Source organism: Panthera tigris, chromosome B4, assembly GCF_018350195.1.
Source record: "Panthera tigris isolate Pti1 chromosome B4, P.tigris_Pti1_mat1.1, whole genome shotgun sequence".
Lineage (NCBI taxonomy): Eukaryota > Metazoa > Chordata > Mammalia > Carnivora > Felidae > Panthera > Panthera tigris.
In genome coordinates, this window is record NC_056666.1 from 54567919 (window position 1) to 54594147 (window position 26229).

The window sequence follows — 26229 nt, forward strand, 5'->3', positions numbered from 1 at the left end:
GCACTACTCTAACTTTTAGAGGAAAGGGATTATCTTGCTTATCTATGGTACCTTAGCATATGGTGGGTACTCAGGTCCTTGTTTAGTATCTGCCTATGTATGTAACTGTTTCGACTGAATATTGATATACTTTGCATCCTTTCCCTCTTGCACTCTACACATTCCTTTTTGAAGTTACCTTATGTTCAGCATCATTAATGTCCCCTTCCCCTGGTCATCTCCATCAGCATACATGTTCGGTAAATGGTTTCTTAATTGTTATTCAGACACACCAACAAACCTGATTTTAGCAGGACACTGCAGGTGGTATCACCATCCTGGAATCTGACTTTAGCCCTGTAGGCAGGCAATATTGCCCCCAGAAACTTAAACTTACCACAACCATTTCAGCACCAGAACATGCTTCTCCTAATTCCCACTTTCCTCCATCTTAGCTCCAGATTTCCCATCCAAGTGGGCATGTCTGATTGGTGAAGCCTGTGTCATGTGCTCATACCCTAGCTGACAGGGAGGCTGGGAAAGTGAGTGCCTGGCATTTTCAGCTTGTACAATAGAAGGAAGACTCTGCCTCCCACCAAGATTCTTATTCCACAATTCATAATTTAGAAAACTTTAGGAATTCCCTAAAAATGAAAGGGTTCAGGTATTACTGAAAGGCCAAAAATTAATAACACACTTCCACCATCCTCAAGCATCTACTCTTTAAAAAAAATTCACTTTTTCTTTCCCCCTTTTAGTGAAATGTAGTGAAACTAACCTAAAAATTGTGCACACTTGTCTTTCTTTCCTCATATCCTATTCACTTTAGACCCACTCCAATATAGCTTATGGCCTCAAAAGCTATCATATTCCCAAATCCAGTGCACACTTCCTAGTGCTCATCTAGCTTGACCTTCCAACATTGTTAGATATTCTGCTGGCTTCCATGGCCTCATGATCTCTGGAAATTTCTCTTTTCTTTTTTATTGCTTCACCTCAACTTGTTTTGCTGGCTCTCCTGTTTATCTCTGTATGTTTGTTTTCATAGCTCTGTCCCTGTTTTTCGCTGCCTTCTTCTTCTTCTTCTTCTTCTTCTTCTTCTTCTTCTTCTTCTTCTTCTTCTAATTTATTTTTGAGAGAGTGCAAGCGGGGGGGGAGGGACAGAGAGAGGGACTGAGTATCTGAAGCAAGCTCTGTGCTGACAGCAGTGAGTCAGTGAGCCAGATGTGGGGCTTGAACTCATAAACTATGAGATCATGACCTGAGCTGAATTTGGATGCTCAACCAACTAAGCCACCCAGGTGCCCCCCTGCTTCTCTTTCGTAACTCCTCTTAGTCTCTAGGTGTTCTTGTTCAATTCCAATCCTTTTCCTTCCTTAAAATTCATAGAATTCTTAAATTTGAATTCTGCCTTTAGAAAAAAGTCTCGGGGCGTTTGGGTGCCTTACTTGGTTAGGTGAGTGAGCTTTGGATTCCTATTGGAGAGACACTAAAGATGGTTGTGTCTATTGGTAAACATGCTTCATGCTTTATTAAAAGGTTGTACTACGCAGGCGCGTGATGGCTCCGTTGGTTAAGCATCCGACTTTGGCTCAGGTCATGATCTCTGGGTTCGTGGGTTTGAGCCCATTGTCTCCCTCTCTCTCTGCCCTTTCCCCTTTCACATATTCTCTTTCCCTCTCAAAATAAATAAAAAACATTAAAAAAATTATAGGCTGGTGACCTCTTTGCTGAGCTCTGTAGAGTTTTGCATTTCCAACTGCCTTCTTAACATTTCAACTTGAATGCTTAATGCATATTTTAATTTTAATATTCAAATTTAATTTCCGTCTCTTTAACTGGCTCCTTATGAAGTCTCCAATTTCAGTAATGGCTTTATCATACCCAGTGTTTAAGCCAAAAACCCAAAATTCATCCTTGATTTATTTTTCTTATACTCTCATATCCCATTTATCCACAGGCTCTACATTTTCTATCTCTAACATCTATCCCAAATTCATTTACAGCTCTCCATTCCCTGCAAGTACCACCCAAATCTAAGCCATCATCACTTTTGCTTATAACCATGTTTGCACATGAACTGGTCCAATTCTTCCTCTCCTACCTCATTTCCAAGTGCTCTCGCCTATCACCCTGTGACCAACTTAGCTTTGGCCTCATTGGTCTCCTCCCTATTCCTCAAACAAGCCAAGCTCTTTGTCATCCCAAGATTTTGCTTTTCTTTACTCTGCCTGTTACAGTAATTCTCACTCTAACTCATCTCATGTCTGACTCTACCTGATCCTTCCAGACCCCTTCAATTGTTGCCTTCCCTAAACCAGCCCATCACTTACCTTATCACATCACCTAGCTTATTTTTACTTTATAAAGCATTTAAAACAGTTTTGAATTACCTTATTTACCTGTTTACTAGTTTACGGTATTTCTCCCCTGACTGGAAGATAAGCTTGATCACAGCAGAGAAGGTGTCTTTTTAATGCATGGCTGTGTCCCTTGAACTAAAAGAAGAAATGTCCAATACATAGTAGGCTTTTAATAAATGTTTGTTAAAGAATCGAATGGATACTTAGGTGAAGGATTGATGTAAAATTCCATTGAGATCCCCTAACCTTTTCATTTCTGCCCAAAGGATTCATCTTTAGTCATCGGTGATAGCTTTGATAGCTAGCTACCCAAAACAAGTTTGCTTACTGTATTCATTTACTTTTGATTCAGCCTGGGCTTGTTAATCATTGTCTCTACTACTACTAATAACTACTTTGGGAAGCTAGTGGGAAAAGCAAAAAACGATGATTCTGATATATTCAGGATATCTCCTGGCTGATGTGGTCAGTATCTAAATAAGTGATGCCCACTCATCAATCATTTCTCTACTTCCTGCAAATGAATCTCCCTGGAAAAATCATCAGATCCTCTCAATCTTGAATACTGACAAGAAGTCCCTATGGACTCCCTAACTCTACTGAAGATCCGGAGGGGTCCTAGACACTAAGATTTAAAAGCCCCACTCTCAGAACAAGATTAGAAAACTGACAGGCAAAGTTGTAGTTACCTCAGGTTCTGGAAAGGAGCAGAACATGAAGGTAAGTAGAAGTTTTACTTACTTGAGACTTTTAAGCTATTTTATGAAACGCTTTATAGTTTCTTACCCATTTTATCTTTAATAAGCATTTTATAGGCTAACGGATATTTAAACAATATGCCTTAAAATATCAAAATCATTTGATTTTACTTCAAAAAAATCAGTCATTTGAGTGAATTAATGGAAATAACATATTTCTACTTTTTCTTACAAAGAGAACTCCCTTGCGGATTAATTACAAGGTAGACTAGGGAATCACCCTCTCCCCCACATGCTAACTGTTATTAAACATAATTATCAAAAATAGAGCACGTCGAAAAGTAAGAGGTTTGTAATTGTTCGGGTGTAATGGAGTAGAAGATCCTATAGGCACAGAAACTACTTTCTTTGATCTTTTCTTGTAGGGACTCAGAAGTCTGGTGGCAACAACCTTGGCTCTTTTTCTAGTGTTTTCTTTCATAGGAAATTCCAGTAGCGCGCCACAGGTAATCAAACGCAAAAACCGGGGCTCCTGGATGTTCTTTCCCTCCCTTCCTTCTTTTCTGTTCTTTTTTCTCTTCTCCCTCCCTCCCTCCCCCTCTTTCTTTCTTTTTGCTAATAGAGGACTGGGCTACATTGTGTTATTAACCGCTTTTCTCTTCTACCTGGATTGTAGGGACTCTTTGAGAGAAGGAACTGGACTCCCCAATCTATGCTCTATCTGAAGGGTGCACGTACGTTCCAAATACTTTGCTCTCCCTACAGCAATAAAGGAAGATCTTTAGGGGTGTAAGAATCCATGGGATAGATGCGTGGGGAGAAAATAATATCGAGTGTGTTCCCTTAATAGCCGAGGTCATCCTGCAGGACAGAGTGGGGGTGGGGGGATGTGGCAACGGAAGAAAAAGACTCCCTGATTATTAGAAATTCTCCATCCTCAACTGGAGGGTTGCTGGCTCTTGCCGCACAGGAAGACTGCAGACTGGCCTGGGAAACACCCCACGGGCTTGTGAACCCGACCACCGCTCCAAAGCCCATGCGCCGCGGCGGGCCGGGCGCGGGCAGGTACCGGCTGGGTGCAGCAGGTGCAGGAAGTGCTCGGGCCGGTCCCGGCTTGGCGCAGACAGGCGTGGGGGCAGGGCTCGTCTGGGGGCGGGCAGCGCAGGGGCGGGGCGATGGTAAAGGGCGCTTGGTGCAGTCCGGGGGTGCGCGACGAGCGCCCGAAAACCGGCTGTCCCGCGCGGACCCAGGCCGCCGCCGCGGACCCACCCCTCCTGACCTGGGGACCCGCGGCGCGGAGCCCATTTTAACCGCGATTGTTGAGTGTTTAGCGGGCCAGCTCAGCCCCGCGTCTCGCTTTTGCAGAGGGGCGCCGCTTCATCTCGGACCAGAGTCGGAAGAAGGACCTCTCGGACCGGCCGCCCCCGGGTGAGTGAGCCAAGGAGAGGGGGGCGGTCTGGAGACTGGCAGCAGGACTCAGCGGGCAGGGCGCGCTCGGCCAGGCGCCGAACAACTGCGGCTCCGCTCCGGGAGGCACGTGGGGGAGAGCCAGCCAAGGCTGAGTCCAAGCTGGCAGCCAGGGCACCGCGCACTGGTGCGCGGCTGAGGCTGGGGCTGACGCTCCCGAAGCTGAACTGGGCCTCGTCTGCTCCGACCGCCCTCTGGCCGACGGGTGTGCAGAGGTCCGGGGGGGGGGGGGGGGGGGCGGGCGGTGGGCGTCATCCAGAGACAGGCCAGGCCTGGGCTTCACGTTCGAGGAGTCAAGGAGGAGGAGGAGTGAGAACTGTGCAACTGCCCCTAAATGTAACTCCCCGTTTTTGGCAAGACCTTTACACGGTTTCCTCTTCAATGTTCTTGTTATTAAAGTAGTGATTTTCCCGGACAAATATACGCTCCTATAAATTACTAGAAAGGGCTCTAAAGCAGCTTAAAACCGGAAATAGTTCATAGGCAGAGGCCATTAAGAGTAGGGCCAGGGACTGTTATTTTCCTTATGTGTGGCCAAGAATATAGATTATTATTTCAAACTGCTCTGAACGAATGAGAGAGGAAGTAGTCGAGACTCCAAGGAGGATCCATCCCATCCAGATGTTTCTGCCCAGACATCCCAAGTTAAGCTCTGAAGGGAAAAGTTACTCAGGGTCCTTTATCCTAATCCACCCTCCTTTCATGGCATTGTCTGCAGTATATTTAAATACCTTTACATATATGTAATACACAGCAAAACCAATTGTAAGTAACGTCCAAGGGAAGTGTGAAATGCTTCAATTCATAAAAATCAGTCCTCTGTGGAAGGGGCATCCTTGGCTAAGGCATCAAAAACCTATTTTATAAGGGTTTTTCTATTTATAGTATATCAGAATAGGGTTTATCTACTACAGGAATATTTAAATGCTAATAAGAATGTGTATACACTTCTATTTCTCCAGAAAGACGAAGCCCAAATCCCCAACTACTAACTCTTCCAGAGACAGCAGCTCTGCTACTGGCTTCCTTGCAGAGACCACAAGAAGGTACAAATATAGTGACTGCTTTCAACTGCGGGACAGGGAAGCTTTGATCACTTTTGGGATTCTGTGTTGAATACCAAGTTGCCTTTGTTCAGATTTTTGAATATAATTAACAGTTGCCCCCCTCCACAAACAATTCAGACATCTTTCTTATATAAACACTAGCACACTTCTCATTAACGTGAGTCCCCAAGAACATGAAAACATTTCCTCGAGGACACTGGGGAATTTCATATTGATTTCATAAACCAGAGCCTATTGTGACCTTATTTTCACTTAGAACTCTAGCACTAAAAATGCTCAAAGTTCAACCTCATTATATACAGTTAATAAAACTGAAGCCAAAGAGGTTTAAAAATGTTAAGTCCAATTGCTCGCTATTAAAGACTGGGCCAAATGAAATTGTTGACAATGAAATAGTTTTTACTTGCATATGTAGCAGTATCTTATGGCTGATCCTAATAGATTCTAAGCCTGTGTAATTTTCATTATACTATACAGCTGCTTCTATATGAAGATTAGGTATAATTTTCAAATAGAGACACTCTGGACCACCTGGGTGGCCTGGTCAGTTAGGCATCCGACTTCAGCTCAGGTCATGATCTCACGGCTGGTGAGTTCCAGCCCCATATCGAACTGTGTTGACAGCTCAGAACCTTCAGCCAGCTTCAGATTCTGTGTCTCTCTCTGCCCTTCCCCAGTTCGTGCTCTGCCTCTCAAAAATAAATAAACATTTCAAAAAATTTTTTAAAAATAGAGACACTCTGTCCATGTAACATTGAAACCACTAGTTGAATCAAGGCATCTTGCTACTAGATAAGTCAGGGCTTTGGAGTATGTAACAGACTGGGTTCAAATCCTTGTTCTGCTGCTTTACTAGCTGGATGACCCTGAGTCTTAGTATCATTATTGGAAAAATGGAATAATGATACCCATGTGCAGGGTTGCTATGAGAGCTAATTGGAACAAGGTACATAGTTTTAGTTACTATTAACAATAGAGGTCATCAAAGCATTATTCAGACCTAGAATGTTCCCTCTCAAAAATTGTAATGATGCCATATTGTGACATAATTTAAAATTTTAAATATTAAAAAAAAAAAAAAAAAAATATATATATATATATATATATATAGCAAGTGGTCTGGTGATCAAAGCACAGGCTGCTGGCCTAGTGCTCTGACACGTATGCTAATGGAGAAGACGTATCCTTGGTGCCTAGTATTGGATGGGCCATATGAGGAGGAAAAAAGAGCAAAACATATTTTCCAGCTTCAAGCTTATGGTTTTCTTGCGAAAAAAAAAATACTGATGAGAAGCAAATGCAAGAGAGTGGGATTGGAGGTCTTCTGAACTCAGTGCAAGGCCGAGGTCAATGTGGATGGGTAGTGGGGATTATAATACTTAATTGAGCAAATGTGCATTTATGCCTGCTAAGCGCCAGCTAACTGGCAGGCAGAGAAGAAAGCAGATTAAGGGGAAGCAGGAATGCGAACAATCTTTGCAGCAAAATGATAGGGTGAGCAGTCAGTGGAATAGCAGAACGCAGGAGGAGTGGTTATGTTAGAGCTAGGACGACCATTACTGCTATTATTACTACTGCCCGGAGCTACTAGTTGTTGAGGGCTTACTATAATGCAGGGGGCCAGGTGCTGTTTCAGCATATGATATAGGTCAATACTTTTAGCCCTCATAGTAACCCTGGGAGGTAAGGGCATTATTATCCACACTTTCCAGGTGAGGAAATAGAGGCACAAAAAGATTAAGTAGCTTGCCCACTATTACATAGCAGGTACTTACTAGAAGCGAGATGAAGAATGAAGATAATTTGTCTTTGTTTGAGAATCAGTAAGAAGTCCTCTGGATTCACAGCAGAATGATGACATGGTGAAGGAGGATGAATCTGATTATGGCACAGAGGGTAACAATAAAACAATGATTATGGTTCAGAGAGTAACAATAAGAACAGTAACAATATCTACAATATAGGAACATCTGCCGTGTGTCACATATGAATGCTAACCTTTATAGTTGAGAAAACTGAACCTTTATGAGGTGTGTTTACTTTCCTAAAGTCATGCAATTGGTAAAAAGCCACGTTGGGATTTTAACTCAGGTCCAAGTGACTCCACTGCTCTCTCCATTATATCTTGCCGTCTCTCAAATGCATTGTATCGAACAGGAAAGACCACAGATGGGGATCAGGGAGAAGCCAAGGAAAGTGAAAGGAAACCACAGGAATGAGGAGGTGAGGTGGAGCAGTCAGGAATGGACAGAGAGGCTCCACTCCGAGGTATCCTGGAAGGAAGAATAAGTAACGTGGGATAACTATTCACTGAAAGGATAGAAGGGAATCCAGAACAAGCACATTTTTGAAGTGGTATTATGGGAGTTTGAAATGGTTATGCTGGTGAGGAATGAAAATTTCTGTGGATATAATGGAAGTTCAGTTTGAGATGACAGAGACAGTCCAGTGAGTAAAGGAGTGTAGGTCAGTGGTTCTCAATTATCCATCTATGGACTGGTTCCATTGGAGTTAACTGGAGAGAGTCCTCAAAATACAGATGGCTCAGCCTTAGACCCAGAGATTCTGATTCTGTAAAACTTGAATGAAGCCTCAGAATCTGTATCCTTAAAAAGTTCCCCCAAATGATTCTGATGGTCAGTCAGATATGGGAACGACTGGAATTCAAGAGCCAGTTAATAAAGAGTGAAACCATGAAAATGGAAATCTCTTCTAGGCCTCAGATATAACAGGAGAAGGGCAGACAATAAAGGATTTGCCTTGGAGAGTACCTAGAGATTAAGGGGAATGGAGGAAAGTCATATCAGTGAAGGGACTTTTAAAGGAGAAGGCAGGGATGTAAGAGGAGAACCAGAATAACAGCATATCCAGAAATCAAGAATGGAGAGTTCCAAGAAAGGAGTGATTAAAGCATCACATGGAGCAGAATGGTTAGTAAGAGTACAGAAATCAATGGAAAGGAAGATCCTGTTGGCTAGGACGGGTCACTGAATAGCAGTTCACAGGACTTTAGCTCAGCCCCTGCCCAGTGATACTACTTGCCACTGCCATGCCCCTTCTGAAACCTTGTTGAGCGCGAACTGGGGACAAGAAGTAAGCAGTGCTAGCTGTCCTGGCTCTCAGGACTCTTGCAATGAAAAGGTGAGAAGTAGTTGGATCGTGGATAGAGGATGCTGCATCCAAGGTGACCTTTACTAAATTGGACATTCGGCAGGCATGCTTACTGATTGTTGAAATGTGTTAGGAGATCGCTGGCGAAGATGGATTGAAGGAGACGTTTTTGATTTGGTTTTTGAGAAGATGTGTGAAGCCAGAAAGAAAATAAATAAATAAAAAGTGAGCTAGAATGAAAGGGGGGGGGTAATTTCAAAGAGGGGAAGAAAGGGGCCCCTGGGTGGCTCAGTCGGTTGAGCATCTGACTTTGGCTCATGTCAGGATCTCACAGTTCATGAGTTCGACATCTGGTTCTGTGCTGACAGCTCAGAGCCTGGAGCCTGCTTTGGATTCTGTGTCTCCCTCTCTGGCCCTCCCCTGCTCACGCTCTGTCTGCGTGTGTGTGTGTCTCTCTCTCAAGAATAAATAAACATTAAAAAAAAATTAAAGAGAGGAAGAAGAATCTTCATTAGAAACTTTAGGAAAGGGTGTGTGATTATAGGTCCCAATTTCAAGTCTTTTTTGGAAAATAAATATAACTTAAAATTTTTTATTCTAGAGAGAAAGAGAGCACGAGTGGAGGAGAGGGGGAGAGAGAGAGAGAATCCCAAGCAGGCTCCATGCTCAGTGCAGAGCCTGACATGCAGCTCAATCCCATGACCCTGGGATCATGACCTGAGCCGAAATCAAGGGTTGGACACTTAACCGACTGAACCACCAGGCTCCCTGGAAAATAAATGTAATTTTGTAGTCATTGAAGTTTCCAGAGTAGCTTGTTTCTGATGATGAAATAAGGGAACAAAATTTTATTACTTTAAATTGATGGGAAAGTTTTGGATTTATATATGATATATTCGTTACTAGTGCCTTTAATATTTTTATTCTAAAATCCCTAAGTATTACTTGGTAGACTCTTATTTTAAATAGTTAATTTTTATTTTAGTAACTGACATACAAGGATGCACTTCTTACAGAGTTTTTTTTTCCCCCTTCTCTTTAAAGAGCAGCCCATCATCTGTAATATTCTAAAATGTGCTAGCCATTCAAGTTAAAATGTAACTCAGACATTTGAATTATATTGTAACTAACTAAAGGAATGTGATTTTATCTAGAAATAATCTTAAGGAAGGTTAGGAGAGGCATTTTCCTCTGGCAACTCCCAGTCCTGACACCATGGTAAGTTTTAGCTCTTCTGCCCGTTGTTACAGTCCCAGGAACCTGCTATCATCTGACTTCTTAGCTATCCTGCCCCGGAAGTGATACCTCATGCTCTAAAGTTTTGCAATCCCATCCAGCTAACAAGTGTCTCCTCTTTTTGTTTCATTTCCTCCCCAGGCCTAGTATAGCTCAGGTAATAAGAGAATATGTGCAAAAGTATTCCCATGTCATCTTTCCCAAGTAGGATGCATTGTTAATAGGAAACAGGGAAACAGCGCCTTGATGCAATTTAATGGTTCTAATGGTGGATATTTTATTTTATTTTTTATCTTATTTATTTTAATTTTTTTAATGTTTATTTATTTTTGAGAGAGAGAGCACAAGTAGGGGAGGGCCAGAGAGAGAGGGAGACACAGAATCTGAAGCAGGCTCCAGGCTCCGAACTGCCAGCACAGAGCCCAACATGGGGCTCAAACTCATGGACCCCGAGATCATGACCTGAGCTGAAATTGGATGCTTAACCAACTGAGCCACCCAGGCATCCCTAATGGTGGATATTTTAGACATGTGGCACACTTAGAGCAAGATATGTGACCTTTTCAGATTTCTACCAAACATACCATACTATAGTTTCACTCATTCTAGAGAATGACATGTGACATGTGAGTTCCCCTATGTGTGTAGATATGAGGGGAAAAAATTTTAAACCAAATCGATCAAAACACACTTATTTTGATTCTCCATAGCAAAGTGCAGGAGTTAACATAATCTAGGAGGCTAAATGTTTATTTTTTAAATTTCTCTTTATCTTATTTTTTCTCCTTTTAAAACACAGAGAATTATGTTTATTTTATGTATTTTTTTTTCTCACAGCTGGAGAAGAAAACTTTGATCAAACCGGAATCCTAGAAGACTACTAACCTGGGGAAAATAGACCAAATTACATTCAAATACAGTTCCATTCTTGTTGAAAACATGAGCCATGTAAATAAAGCCTTTGGAGGCTTTTTACTTCAGTTGTAATCTTAGGAACATGCACAACCAGTTTCATTCTTTCCAGCAACAAAGGTAATATAGAGTTCTTAGCTGAGAGCATCACCTTCTTTCATTGCTTCAGGTCCTGTTTAGGTCACCTTGTGTCTTAGTCCCCTTTAGAATTAAGCATAAGGCCAGCGACTCTTTAGAGTGTGCTTTCTTTTTGTTAAAACGAGTCTGTCTTGAACTAGTGATTCTCAGTTGTTTTTTTTTTCATTCTGTTACCCCTTGCATTGTCTTGTCACTCAGCAGCAGATCTCCCTCTCCTTTTCTGCCTTTTTCCCATCTTCATGGGTGGGGGGATGGGGAGGCATGGCAGGATGGGAAAGAGTAGAGTGTTCTCTTAATAGTTCATCTAGGAGACATAAATTAAGAAGGGAAGAGGAAGGAGTTGACTGGGAAGAAGCCCTGTGATAAGAACACTTCAGTGTAGTTGCTGAAAGAGGGCATGATCTCTGAAGCTGGTGGAAGGTTCCACAATGGAGAGCTTCCCTTTGTATTATTTGGGGATCTCCCTGAATTCTGGGAGTTACTGGGAAATAAGCAGATGGAGACACACACTCTGTTCCTGTGTACATTGTACAAAAGGAACAAACCAGTTTTTCAGAGGTAACTCATTTTTCACAGCTAAACAGATTCAAAGAGTCTGCTTACTCTAATTAACTAGAGCTCTAGGCTTTATTTTACCTTAAAACATTACATAAAGGCACCCTGATAACATCAGTACAGAGTGATATGCCTAATCTGGTCCTTCTCAAAACTTTGAACTTAGGTTCAAAACTGTCTGAAAAAAACACACACATGCAGTAACACACACACACATATCCACAGCTAGCATAATAACCTATTTTTTTGGAATTGGAATGTGATCACCATGTTAATTTTTTGACCTAATTAATTGAGAGCTATTATTGACAAATGTCATAAGTGGAAAACATTGTTAATTCTTATTGTCATCAATATATAGCCATTATTCAGTAGCTAAAGAATACCTTTATGTGAATGTATCTGTACCTTGAGATTACAGTTTCACTGTGTTATGAAGTCAAAACCTTGCTTATAAGATTTGTCTGTATCTTGTTTCATAATTGAATAATGAAACTATATTCAAGTTAATGTAACACAGATCTCTTGCAAAAACTAATATGCTAGCATTAAAAAAACTATGTGGTATTATATAGGCACCTGTCATTTATTATGAATTGACTTTAAAGTGGATTTTCTAGATAGTGCTTGTATCCAGTATATTGACATTTTACTCATCTGACATAGACTTATACATATTGGCTATTTAAACATCATGCTTATTCCAAGAATATTTTAAAACCCTATCATGTGAAATAATTCTTCCCACAACTAAGCAGAACAACCTCAAGTATTTCACACTAAAACAGAGTTTTTAAAAGCTTTCAGGAGGTGCCTGGGTGGCTCAGTTGGTTAAGTGTCTGACTTTGGCTCAGGTCATGATATCGTGGTCCGTGAGTTTGAGCCCCACGTTGGACTCTGTGCTGACAGCTCAGAGCCTGGATCCTGCTTCAGATTCTGTCTCCCTCTCTCTCTTCCCCTCCCCCACTTGTGCTCTGTCTCTCTCTCTCTCTCTCTCAAAAATAAACATTAAAAAAAAACTTTCAAAATGACCAACAGCTATTAAAATAATAGTGTTATATTATAATACTATTAATATTGTATAGAATACTAAGTATATTATAGGCGCCTGAATTCCTTGAATGTTGTTCTGCCATACAGATGTGCTAATTAACATAGTAGTTGCATACAGGCCCCTCTGCCCAGCTGCTATAACATTCTGTCTGTCTTGGGATATTTTGCAGTTCTCTTTATTTCTATATTTTTCAAAACTGAAATGAACAAAAAATGTTCACATTATATGGCTTATATTTTAAAATTGGGAAATACCTGCCTGCAAGTCACATCCATGTCCTAGAATACCACTTCCTTCAGGTGGACAGCTCCCACTGGACAGGACAGTGTCCACTGCTCTTCCCTGTTTGCTTCTGTATCCTTTCTCACCTTTTGCCATCTGGCCTCCAGCATGGGCTCTCAATTACTCTTTTTTCCCCTGGGTTTCCCCAGTGGGTGCCTCCTCTCCCCCAACAGCACCATAATGATCCCATGCGGAGAGGGACGGCAGAGGCCCTGGCATGTTAAAACCAGCCTCCAACTAGCATTTCCCCTTTATCTGGTTATGAGAAATAAACATCTGTATCCTATCAACCTTGATTGGATAATCAAAATAAGTTACATTATTTTGCTTCAGTGCCAGGAGAAAGGGAAGTGGGGATGTCACCTGTTGGTTTCCTGTTACTGGACTATAAATTCCATTAGTAAGAGTTTATTTCTAATATGACCTCTTCTTTGTATCCCTCACATGTCTTCATAGAAGTGTATCTTCACCCTTTGGACCTCTCCAAGTACCTTGACCAGTTCCTCTCCTGAGTCCTCCTTGTGGGAAACTATTAGCAGAGCACTTGTCACATGTTCTAGTCTCATCAGTATATATAAAACCAGCTCTGTGCACCCTAACTCTTGACATGGAAGGAAGGGTGGTGCAATGCATGAAACATGTCTTGATGGCTGGTCAGGCACACACTATTTTCTATGGTTCCTGTGCTCCAATTTATGAAGACATACATTCTTGAAAAACACCCATTTTCTTGCACTTCTGTTTCTCCCAATAAGACCATTCATTTGTGCAACAACTGTTTATAAGGCACTATGCTAGAAACAGAGTCACCTACCAACAGCCCTATTTGTTGCTCTTCACCTGGCTTTGTCAGTCTTGGGGAAAGGACAGTAAATGACTGGAGCAAGGGGATGGAGTCCAGTGGCAGCAGCTGTCTGAATAGAGGACGGAGTCCAGGGTAGAAACATGCCTGGCTTTGCACTGGCTGGGGCGCTGGGTGGCTCCATCAGTTAAGTGTCTGATTCTTGATTTCAGTTCAGTCATGATCCCAGGGTCGTGGATCCAGCCCCGTGTCAGGCTCTGTGCTGACAGTACAGAGCCTGCTTGGGAGTCTCCCTCTCTCTCTCTCTGTCTCTCTCCCTCTCTCTTCCCCTCCTCCACTCATGTGTGTGTGTGTGTGTGTGTGCGCACGCGCATGTGTGTGCACACCTTCTCGCTCAAATAAATAAACATTAAAAAAAAATAGGTGTTTGCAAGTCAGTTTATTTCCATGTGCTCTATCACTTGTACTCCTTTCTAATCAGAGAACTATTCTTTCATTCAGAAAAAAAAAAGCACTTGAATTTTAAAATGTTTTATTAAGAAGCTATTTTACGGAGGAAATCTCATGCTTTCAATAACAATAGACTAACCAGTTACCAACCAAGGGTATCATTTGAATAGATGTATTGTGCCCCCTTACTAGGAATATATTTTCATTGTTATTGTAACACTGAAACCCCTTTTTATCATGAGATCTTTCTGGCACTTCAGCAAGTGAATATCTACATTATAATACAAATCCATCTCCTATTTCCTGACTCCCTGTGCAGACCTTTGCAAACTGCTCTGCAGATGTTGGGTTAATTTGGCATGCACAGGGCATATTTCAAGGATTAGGCTTTAGGTAATTTATTTCCCTTTCTCCTGGGCCCTAAATGAGGTGAGTTTGCAATCATCTTCCATTGTGACCTGATTTATGGCATATATCCACCATTCATCTACTTTTTCTTAACAATAGTGATGCGATTTGAAGTTTCAGTTTGAGAGCGAACAGCTAAGAAAGAATTTCTGAGATAGTTTTGGTGCAAAAAGGTGATTTTATTATAGCATGGGGACAGGACCCATGGGCAGAAAGAGCTGTATCTACAAATACAAGGGATGACTGATTCTATATTTTAGGTTTGTGGAGGGGGGTGGGGTAGAGGTAACATAAGTTTCCAAGAAATTTTTGTATGCTGAAAGCAGGGTCTTGCAGGACCTTGAAGATTTAGCTATTGTCAAGATAAGGTTGCTTTTAGTCTTTAATGAAATATAAACATTAAGGCATTAAGGCAGCCGTGAACCCCTTGAGGCATGTCATGTCCTGCATCTATCAGTGGGCTGCAGGCTGTAAGGAGATTTAACATAAACTGCATTTTTCTTGCCTTTGTTCTCATCAATGGGGCAAGCAGTGGAGAGCTAGATTATAGTTTTCCCCTAGTCCTGAGCCATTCGACCCAGACCCACCACGGTCGTTGTTACTCTTCCCTTGTTGCCATCGACAATCCCACACTGAACAGACTAAAACTTTTTTAAAAGCTCTGCAGATCTAGGTCAACTGATATGCCAACCAAGGTTTTCACTGTGATCTAAATGTAACAATACTCAAGTTGTGGGAAAAAAAAAAATAATCCAAGAATGAAGGTGGTTTCTTTTTTTCTTCTTTTCTTTTTTTTGCCTATTTAGAAGTAATTACATTTAATAATTTTTTTAAAGTTTTTAAATTTATATTGAGAGAGAGAGAGTGGGAGAGGGGCAGAAGAGACAGAGTGGGAGAGGGGCAGAGATAGAGAAAGAGAATCCTAAACAAGCTCTGTGCTCAGCGCAGAGCCCAACATAGGCCTCGATCCCACAAACCGTGAGATCATGACATGAGCCAAAACCATGAGTTGGACACTCAGCGGACAGCCACCCAGGAGCTCTTAGGTTTAATTACATGTAAAACAAAGATATGTTTACAATCACTCAACAATATCCGTAAGCACATCATGGATGTGTTTAGAAACATTGTTCTTATTATAATTAAGTAGACTCTATATTTTCTTTTTGCTAGTTTTTTAAAAGACAGTTTTAAATGTTATCCTTTACAAGGCACTATTTCATAGTAGGTGCTTTCTACAAGTTATCTTATTAAATGTCTTATTTACAAGACATCAATGAAAGCTTAATTGATATGTTGATATTGACATATTAATTCATTTGGATTTAACAATTCATCATTTATAGAAGACTGATTGATTGACCAAGTTATTGAAAAAGCTTTCCTTTTAAAGAACAGAAAAATTGTTTCAGTCAGATGGCATAGTACAGATGGTAACATCTTCCCATCATTAAGTTGAGACGTGACCTTGTAAATATGCACGAATAGGTATCAGGATCTGGATTTAAGGTAGCTTGTTTTCTTATGGATTTTGATTATCTACAAAGCTAGATAGAAATTCATGGTTCTGACTCATGTGAAACATGGAAATAATCACTAAAGACTGAGTTAATTAAAATATGTTTGTAGTGGACATTCAGGGCTGAGATCAGGATCCTTTGTGGGGAAACTGGGAGGCTTGTTTGGTAGTTATGGAAGCTGTATAAATACTAAGCAAAGGATTATGGTGATGATCACTTAAAAATAAACACTAGCAAATGAAAATTCTTATTGCTGACATTAACCATTTTAAAAACATTTCTAAGAGCATCTGGGTGACTCAGTTGGTTAAGCATCTGGCTCTTGATCTCAGCTCAGGTCCTGATATCAAGGTTGTGAATTCAAGTCCCACATTTGTAGCCTACCTAAAACAACAACAACAACAACACCCCACATCTAGTCTTCCTCCTTTAATGAACACTCTTCCTCATGCCTAAATTTACTGGGGAAAAAGGAGTAGGGGAAAATAACTTGGACTTTATTAGAAATTACAAAATTGCCATTCACTTAATTTTCTCCCCTTTGGAGGCAGAGAATAAATCCTGTTGTAATAGAAGAAGAAAATGAAATCTGTAGCATTTTCATGTCTTTAAGTAATCATTCTTACTATGTTCTTACTACATTAGTTCTGTTCTACAAGTGTGGAATTCAGTTCTTGTATTCACCATGCAGCTTTTTCTTCCCACGAGGAACACGGCCCAGAGACAATGGCGACTTGATATTTAACCGATCCCTTTCAGCCTCCTCTTCCTCATTGTAGCGCTCATCCTCTTCATCTTCCACATCACTGCTCTGAGGACTAGAGACCTGAGACCCTGAAGGGGAAGGTGGAACTGAGGAAGGCCTGGGATATTTAAATCCTTCTGTCTGCCAAAGACAAAAATAAGTCACAAACACTATAATGACTTCTTGAGTTTTCCAATGCTGTAAACACTTTGCATGTGCATTTAATAAAAAAGCATAGTTGGATATTTTTTATGGTCTGTTCATGAGCTATTATCTTTGATTTATTTTGATTCTGATACCAGCAAGCTCAGGAGAGATTCATTAAATAAATAACTTCCTTTTATTATGCACTGAAATGTGCCAGGTGCCATCTATCTATCTACCTACCTACCTACCTACCTACCTATGTTATCTTATTCCTAGTAACAACACCAATAAATTTGTTTTTCCCACATACAGAAGACAACTGAGGATTAGAGAGGTCAGATGACTTGCCCAAGGTCACACAGCATGACCCTGTGTTAGAGCAAAGATTTGTATCAGGGCTATAATCACTCCAGATCCTTTAATATCAACTGTCATGTTACGCTGCTGATATTCTCAGTCTCTATGTCACTTTTCAGATTTGCTCAATGAAATTGCAGAATATGGGCATTCTGGACATGCATGGACAGCCACCATTAGAAAGAGTCCTGGAAGCCAGGTCACTTAGTTTACCCTGAAATTCCACCAGTTACTTTTAGTTCAGTTAATGAGTAAATATCACTAGATTTAATCAAATTGCCCTTCTACCTAAGATTCACTCAAATAACTCATTTGTTAAACAAGAGCTAAGCACAGCTATGGGTCTGGCACCATAATGTCACTGAGGAAACAAAGATGAAAACCAAGATTCTTGCCCTTTAAGAGCACACATGCTTGACCAGGGAGGACAACTGTATAAAATAGTTGCAGCCCTCGTCACTCTGTATGTCAACTATTTGTGCACATTATTATCATGTCATACCTATACAATCACTGCAAGGTTCAGATATTTTGCCTGAAAGCAATAAAAAAGAAAAGAAAAAACGAGCTGAGTCATGCATTTAGGACCTGGCTCAAAGCAGGAGCTCAATACTTACGAATTGAATACGTTGAATAAATGGATGAATATAGGTGAATTACCATCAAGTAGAGTGACTGCCTCTAAATAAGCTAAACAATTAACCCTGTTAAAATCATGAACATGAGAGTTGGAATTTGTATTCTGAAGGATTTTAAAAACCCTGTCATGTTCCATATGGGCAAATTCTACCTTGGGTTAACTTTTTAGATCCATTTCCCTTGAGACCTGATGGAGGTAGACCATAAGTTGTATTATTAAGCAAAATTGATTATGGTAAAAGTGACTCCTGACTGGGAGATTACATCTGAACTCAGAGGATTTGTAAATACTTGACAAGGATTATAGCTTTGGGGAATCCCTGAATTTGATGACTCTTATAACTGTACATATTCTTTGTGGAGATCATGGAAGCTGTGGGATATTGGCTCCTGGGCGGGGGCGGGGGGTGGGGGAGGCATAAAACTACTAAGCTAAGATAGATCTCATACCTAATAATATAGGTTTCATCTTTTTTACACCTAAGCTTTTACCTGGTGGATAGGGTGGCAAAGAAGTGTAACTTTTGGACTGCTATGTAGACAGCTGTAAGGATGAATCCCACTGAAGAGAAATGTCTGATGCTGCCCTACTTCAAGCTGTGTTTCCTATCTTATATCCTTCTAAGAGAATGTGGTGACAAGTAGCCTATGCTGGTCTCATGAATATAGATATCTAAGTGAACTTCAGAAGAAGACTCCCGGGGGCACTGCTGACTGGTACATGAATACTCATCTAATCCAACTCCTCCTGTGGTTCCTGAATTCACTCTTTCTCTTGCCAAGTAGTCACCTGTATCTCAACATTTCCTTGGATAGCAAATTCACTGGCTATGAAAGCAGGACAGTTCATTTCTCAATAACTCTCAAGAGAATGGGGGTCTAACAAAGCAGTTTCAAGCACTAAAGCAGGGAGAGTTTTAATGTGGGGGTGCTTCTCCAACAACATGAATTAGTTGACTGTCTGCCCATCTGCATAAGGCTAACTCTGAATCAAGGGCTTTGACTTGGTCTGATCTGTTGGTTCCTCTATTCTTTGCTTTAGGGCAAAATTATGAAAAAAGTATAATAGTTTGTGTATTTAACTACTTCTAAATTCAAAGGTATTGGTAGGACTTACCATACATAAGAAATTTAGCTTTCAAAACAAATCCACAATACATAAAACACTTACCGTTGGTGGTGATGTAGGTTCCATATGGAATTTATCTGGAAAAGCTCTGCTTAATGTCAGGTACCTGGCATGTTGATAATACTGTGATAGAAAACCAATTCACAGGTTTAAAAAATTATATATTTCAGTAACCAAGTTATTATGTAAAATCTTATTCTCCTAGTTATAAAATCCATTTTTAAAGTGGTAAAACCAGGGCGCCTGGGTGGCTTGGTCGGTTAAGCGTCCGACTTCGGCTCAGGTCATGATCTCACAGTCTGTGAGTTCGAGCCCCGCGTCGGGCTCTGTGCTGACTGCTCAGAGCCTGGAGCCTGTTTCAGATTCTGTGTCTCCCTCTCTCTCTGCCCCTCCCCTGTTCATGCTCTCTCTCTGTCTCAAAAATAAATAAAAACGTTAAAAAAAATTAAAAAAAAAATAAAGTGGTAAAACCTATTCACCCTAAATTTAAAAACAGAAAAAAATGAGTTTATAGTTTTTTTATTTTCCAGTGAATAGGTAAAGAAATACACAAAAAGTTGGAGAGAGGGGCACCTGGATGGCTCAGTCAGTTGAGCATCAGACTCTTGGTTTCAGCTCAGGTCATGATCTCACAGTTCATGGGTTCAAGTCCCGCATTGGGCTCCACGTTGACAGCACAGAGCCTGCTTGGGACTCTCTCTCTCTAATAAATAAATAAACTTAAAACATATGTTGGAGGGAAAAGCCATACTGACCTTACTGAAAACTCTGAATTGAGCACTAAGGGGACTGAAAACACTGGCTTTATTCCATAGAAAAGCAGTATAACATGGGGAAAAGGTGGGGTCTGAATAATCAGACAAACTGGACTTAAATTCTGCTTCAGACCTTAGGTAAGAAACATAACTTGTAATAGCCTTATCATTCTGGTTTTATTACAAAATGCAGACAGTACAATTAATCACCCAGGATTGTAAGGCACTGTCATTAGCATGTGTAGACAGTCTGCAAATGGAGCATCTATCATTTTTCAGGGAGAGTTTAGCGATATCTAAACAGATCTATTATGTGAAGGCAAAGTCAACTTATTCTTTATTAAATCATCCAGTGCTAAGATATATAGACCTCTGGGTACTTACAAACCTATTGCATAATTGAAAGGAGGTATTTTCTGTACTTGTCATTTGAAAAACAAAGTTATTCCCATTCCCACTGTATTTGAGGCATATGGTCACGTCATGGCTTAGAGCCAAACAAGATACAAATGTTTCTTTAGATGTTTTCCTCATATTCATGAACCAATACCTGTAATGCATCAAGTTAAGCACTGACAATAGAGTAACTGGTAAGATCACAGCTAGCTCCTGACGGATTTGCTGTTATAAGCTCAAACTAAATCTGAAGATTTGAAGTGAGGACTTTGCGAGTTTATAGTAAGTAAAAAAGTACATGAAAACATTACTGGAGATTTTAACAATGATGGTACTAAGTTGACTTTGTAGATTATGACAAGAATCTCGATTTTTATAGTTCAGTGGGATTTTTAAAGTGGCTCTCTTGATCACAGACTTGCTTACTCTGCCCAAGTATCTCCAATCCAGAAGATCGGAGAGCCTCTCAGTTCGGTTTCTCTGAATAATTCTCTGGCGGCGGGACTGTTTGCAAAATCCATAGAGAAACTGAGTCAGCTGATTGCAGGAATCATCTGGAGACTGGAACCGCCTGTCAACAATGTAAATGCCTGAGGGGCACAAAAACCAAAGCACAGATAAACGTAGGGCTAACCTTGGAATATTTCTTCTCCCTTGGAATATTTCTTCTCCCATTCCTTACATTCTATCTCAGACCGCCACATGCATTACCCACTCCCTGACAGCCCCCACTGCCTGTTTCATCTTTCCCCTTTCAAGACTGTATTTCTCCTGTGATCTCCTCCTAATGGTTCACCACTGTCACCAACACACAGCCAACACAATGGATCTTGTTAAAAAATTTGGCAGCAGAGGAAAACCCTGGATCAGGGATTCTCCCCAGGACTGCTCACTAACCAGAATCTCTGGGGTGAGACCTGGGTGTCAGTGATTTTTTTTAGGCTCCTTGGTGTTCCCACCATGCACCACTGGCTGAGAACCACAGCTGTAGCCTGAGGAAAGAGAACCATGACAATGCAAGGGTAGGAGACCAGGAAATTGGCAATGTGTGGGCAGACAATCTATCCCATCTCCCTTTCTTGCTGCTGGGCAACATGGACACAGAGATGGTGGTATGCAAATTCTCCTGCCATCTTAAACAATTTAAGTGAATTTTGCTAACTTGGCACAGACCCTTAAAATAATGACACTGGGGCGCCTGGGTGGCTCAGTTGAGCGTCCGACTTCGGCTCATGTCATGATCTCACAGTCTGTGGGTTCGAGCCCCGCGTCGGGCTCTGTGCTGACAGCTCAGAGCCTGGAGCCTGTTTCAGATTCTGTGTCTCCCTCTTTCTCTGACCCTCCCCTGTTCATGCTCTCTCTCTGTCTCAAAAATAAATAAATGTTAAAAAAAAAAAATAATGACACTGACCAATCTACATACTCTAAGGCCATGGTTACTGTAATGTCACTTCTAGATAGTAAAGGGCCAAACCAGTTCAGAAAATAAAAAGATAAAAGGGCCAGACTTGTCCAAGTTTAGCATGCCTTTTATGGTTTGTCTTTTGGACCATATATTTAATATTAACAGCATTTTTATGTTATCTGTGAACCACATAATTAAATCTACTTTTAATTAAACAAGAAGTATAAACATTACTTTAATCATCAGGATAGCTTTAGAGTTAGGCTCCATAAAGACCCTGTGCTTTGTTTGGCTAGAGGTCACTTCTCCCTGTGTTGGGTGAATGATGAAAAACCTCACCCACCGTAGGCAGTAGGATCAGCCACGTGCTCCTGCATGAAACAGCCAAAGCCGGACAGGTTGGTTGTCACACTGGGGATACCCATCACCGTACATTCAGCTGCCGGGGAAATAGACAAACGCTTGGCCTCAGACCAGTCCCTATATCCTCTAATGCACGCAGATGGGGCAAAAGCCCAAGTCTGCCTAGTGATAGTGATGTTTGTTTTGTACCAGGCATAGTACTGAGCTCTTTACATGTATTAACTCATTTAATCTTCTCAACAACCATGTGAAGTGAGACTGTCATTATCTCCATCTTACAGATGAAGAAATTGAGGTTAAATAATTTGCCCAATGTCATAAAGCCAGGGAATGGGGTAGAGCTGGGATTTGAAGGCAGGCACCCAGCTCCAGGGCTCTTGTTTGGAACTGCTACTCTATACTGCCTCTCTCATTCCAGCTGGTTTTGTTTTTTGCTCCATTCTAAGCCATGTCTCAAAGTAAGTGGTGAGTTTGTGGTGTCAGTAAATAGACTTTGGACATGAGCACCTCCTCCTATCAAATTAATCTGCCATGCCACAGATCCCTCCCCTTTTCCAAGTGGTCACTGAACCTAGTCCTCTCTCACCTTCTAGTCAAAACCTGTTTTTCATAAAATAGCACATACGGTTTTTGTTTTGTTTTGTTTTGTTTGTTTTTTTTTGTTTTCTTGTTTGTTTTTAAAGAAGTATTACTTCTCAGGGTGCCTGGGTGGCTCAGTCAGTTGAGTGCCTCAGGATATGATCTCACAGTTCCTGGGACAGAGGCCCATGTCAGGGTCTGCACTGACAACTCTCTCTCCCTGTCCCTCCCCCGCTCGCAGACACCCTCTCTTTCTCTCTCTCTCAAAATGAATAAATAAACGTTTTTAGAAAAAGAAATGTTACTTCTCACAAGGATGTCTTCATTCTTAACAAGGAATTTACATTTGTTTATGGAATTACTCTTGGTTGACTGGTAGTTTAGGGTTAAAAAAAAAGATTTCCCCACTATTCAAGAAGTAATACAATTTAGACAGTGGCCTTCCTTCTCTTCTGCTCTGCAAGTATTTCCTCTAGAGAGATGTGGTTTCCTAATTTGGTGGAGAGGGATTGGTGGAGGAGAAAATGAGACAGGGATTATTGACTCATACAAGAATCTAATGCAAACCTGGACTTCCTTCCCAGAAAAATCCCTATGCATATATGTATAAGGAATTTTGCCTACAATTCCACACAAGTTCACTGAACCTTATTTTTATTAAATACTCATTAACACACATGTATTGAAATACCAGGTACCCATAACCTTAGTATATGTTCATTGAATGAATTTAATGGAGCATGTGCTAATATTCATTAGATTTTCTCAAAACACAAAACACAGACTTAAATGAATACTTTCTGGAGTATGTTAAACTTAGCATCAGATAAAAAGTTATTCTAAAACAAATAGAGTTATCTAACATGCTAACACCAAACTTATACCACAGAAGAGATATTGTTATTCCTGTAACTATAGGTTAGGTGAAGGGTGGCCAACTTTCTTTGGGTAATTCAAAACAGAGAATGACTCATTCACTATGGAGTATTTCTCAACCTTCTTTTCCTATCTACTTATCTTTTATAACACCTTTGGTGGACTTTATCTTAAAACACGAGATGTATCTCCTCTATCATTTGGGTTAAGTTTATCTTTGTCCTATAAAATGACATTTGGTGGAAAGTCCTCTGTAATTTATAGAACATTCTCTTTACCCAACATAAATGACTTCCCATATCCCTCAGTCACTCATGCTTTGATTTTGTGCTTCTTTATTTTTGAAACTTCCTTGATAATAAAGTATGTTACTTCCTAGAAATAAAAGGAACAAAAGTCAATAACAAAATGTTAAGTCCACCAGTAAAATGTGCATTTGATGTATCTTAAAGGATAGATGCTCTATTATAAACAATTTAAGATGACATGCGGGCATTTCATAAGGAGATATCATCTTTACAAAAGTGAACTGATACCCATAACAATTTTTAGAACTACAAGAGTGATAGCTGGAGGAGTTAGATCAATAGCTTTTCTGTGCCATATTTCAGGAAGAGATAATCCTTTATCTATTTCCCCCCAAAAGTTTTCATGTTTTTACAGCTGCTGGCAAATTATTCTTGGTGGAACTTAAAATGATAGAATAGGGCCTTATGTCAAAAGATGCAGAGACTTCATGTTGCTCTTGTTGTAAAGTAAGATCCTATTTATATAGAATTTTATTCTTTTTCCTTCTAGATGTCTATTTATTTGAGAGAGAGAGAGAGACAGAGAGAGAGAACGAGTGGGGGAAGGGCAGAGAGAGAGGGAGACAGAGGATCCAAAGTGGGCTTTGTAGTGACAGCAGAGAGCTGGATGTGTGGCTTGAACTCATGAACCGCAAGATCATGACCTGAGCCAAAGTTGTAGACTTAACTGACTGCGCCACCCAGGTATCCCCTATATAGAATTTTAAAATCTATATTGAAATTCTGGGATCAGAATACAAAGATTAGAAAAATTCTTCCTCTACATAATTCAACCTATGATCTCCCTAACCTTGACTGCTGCCGCCTCTCAGTTGGGCAATGATGACATTGAGATCAGAAAGCAAAATATATTAATTATTTGTAAAAACATTTTCTGAACCTTTTCTTTTAAAATTCTAAATGGAATTATATTTAAATAAAAAGGAAAATCTCTGATTGCCAATGTGAGAAGGAAAAGTTAGTATTACATTCTTTCCATTGTCATATATGTAAAGTACTTGTTTCCTTTTTAATAGGCATTTCTGTACAAATACAAATTGAGTGCTCTTGATACCAATGACAACCATGCTCATAAGGGACAAAAATGGAAAACAGATAGTGGATCCAAGAATCCACCACTAGAGAGAAAGAACAAAAGGAGGATGAAGAGGTAAAAGGGCCTGAATGGAAGGATGTCACTGGTCATAATACCTACCACTGAATTGGCATTTTATCTTAAAAGTACCTCTTTTTTGAATGACAAGGGTATGAAGAAAACTTTTCACTGTACACCTTCTTATATTATTTATTTCTTTAACTATGTGAATGTGTTCCCTATTAAAAATTAAATACATCCGTTAATTTTTAAAAACCCACTTTGAAATAAGTTTTAGAGACCACTTTTGCTGGACCATTGTTTTTCATATTAAATTTACTTGTAGTCAATTTCTCCTTTACATGGATAGTTGGGACTGGTAGAGATAACTCAATAACATGTAATCTTTATAAAACATTCTTTTTCTTTGTAATACAATGTATTATTATAATTTAACCTTAGTGGAGTTACATATCAGCTTTGAATATTATATCTATATGCATAAAATATTAATAAAATTTAAAACATTCCCCAATCTATACAAGCCATATACCTGGAGTATAACCCCATGGTTCATAGTATGAAGGAAAAACTCCTAGATGACAACCTCGAACAAACTCTTCATAATCCATGGGTAATAAGGGGCTGGTGGAGGATAGGAACTCTGGGTGCAAAATCACCTAAAAAAGGGAAAATTCTAATGAGAAAAAAAGAATAGAAGAAATTAAAGCAAAAAATCTACCGTTTGGTATTCTGATACTGTAGAATCCTTGTGTTCTAGATTCAGGGAGAGAGAGAGAGAGGAGTAAAAAGAAAAAGAAAAAAGTGTGGGTGCTTTTCTCTCTCTCTCCATTCTGTGTATCTAGTCTGTGGACCTACTTTCCCTCAGGTTCCAAGGCCTAGATTGGAGGAAAAATGTGCCCATTTTTGTTCTCATGCTAAACTACATCCTTCAACCCAGATTTTGTTGAACAATAAGGGTATTGTTTTAAGACTTTATTTCCAAGTAATCTCTACACCCAACATGGGGCTCAAACTTACAACCCTGAGATCAAGAATCACATGCTCTACTGACTGAGCCAACCAGGCATCCCAACAATAAAGATTTTATTTTGTTTTCTAGTGGCTGACTGTTGTCTTATTTCTCAATTTGCTCCTACCTCAGGCAGGAAAGAGGAGAGCTATGTAATAGGCCATTCTCCATTGCCCCAGGCATGAGTTAGCCCAGAGTAACAGAGCTAAGAGACAGAGATACTAGGAATCTAATCTAAATTAGATCAGACTAGAAGCCTTCACCCAAATCACAATCCTCTCTCACCTCGAGGTAATCACCTCCTAATCCATCTCCCTGTTTCTACTCTGGCAAGGTGTCTACTCAATACAAGACTAGAGGGAACCTTTAAAAATGCCAAC

At 40.3% G+C, this 26229-nt stretch overlaps 2 protein-coding genes across 3 annotated transcripts in view; one reads left to right on the forward strand and one right to left on the reverse strand.

The window, feature by feature from the left end:
• The first annotated feature begins 3056 nt into the window (after nt 1-3056).
• Nucleotides 3057-12118, forward strand: SPX (spexin hormone). The gene is made up of 6 exons (XM_042993683.1): nt 3057-3062; nt 3466-3546; nt 3717-3774; nt 4406-4468; nt 5470-5553; nt 10759-12118. Exons 1-6 carry the CDS (start codon nt 3057-3059, stop codon nt 10803-10805), a joined length of 339 nt encoding a protein of 112 aa, XP_042849617.1. The 3' UTR covers nt 10806-12118.
• A 4349-nt stretch (nt 12119-16467) lies between these two features.
• GYS2 (glycogen synthase 2) overlaps nt 16468-26229 on the reverse strand; it is a 55628-nt gene continuing 45866 nt past the window's right edge. For both annotated transcript variants that reach the window (XM_007084047.3, XM_042990798.1), the window contains 5 exons: nt 25370-25496; nt 21959-22054; nt 20637-20800; nt 19102-19182; nt 16468-16928 (listed from right to left, as the gene is read on the reverse strand). In XM_007084047.3, coding sequence (XP_007084109.2) covers nt 16710-16928; nt 19102-19182; nt 20637-20800; nt 21959-22054; nt 25370-25496 — 687 coding nt within the window. In that variant the 3' untranslated portion in view covers nt 16468-16709. The remainder of the gene's footprint in view (nt 16929-19101; nt 19183-20636; nt 20801-21958; nt 22055-25369; nt 25497-26229) is intronic.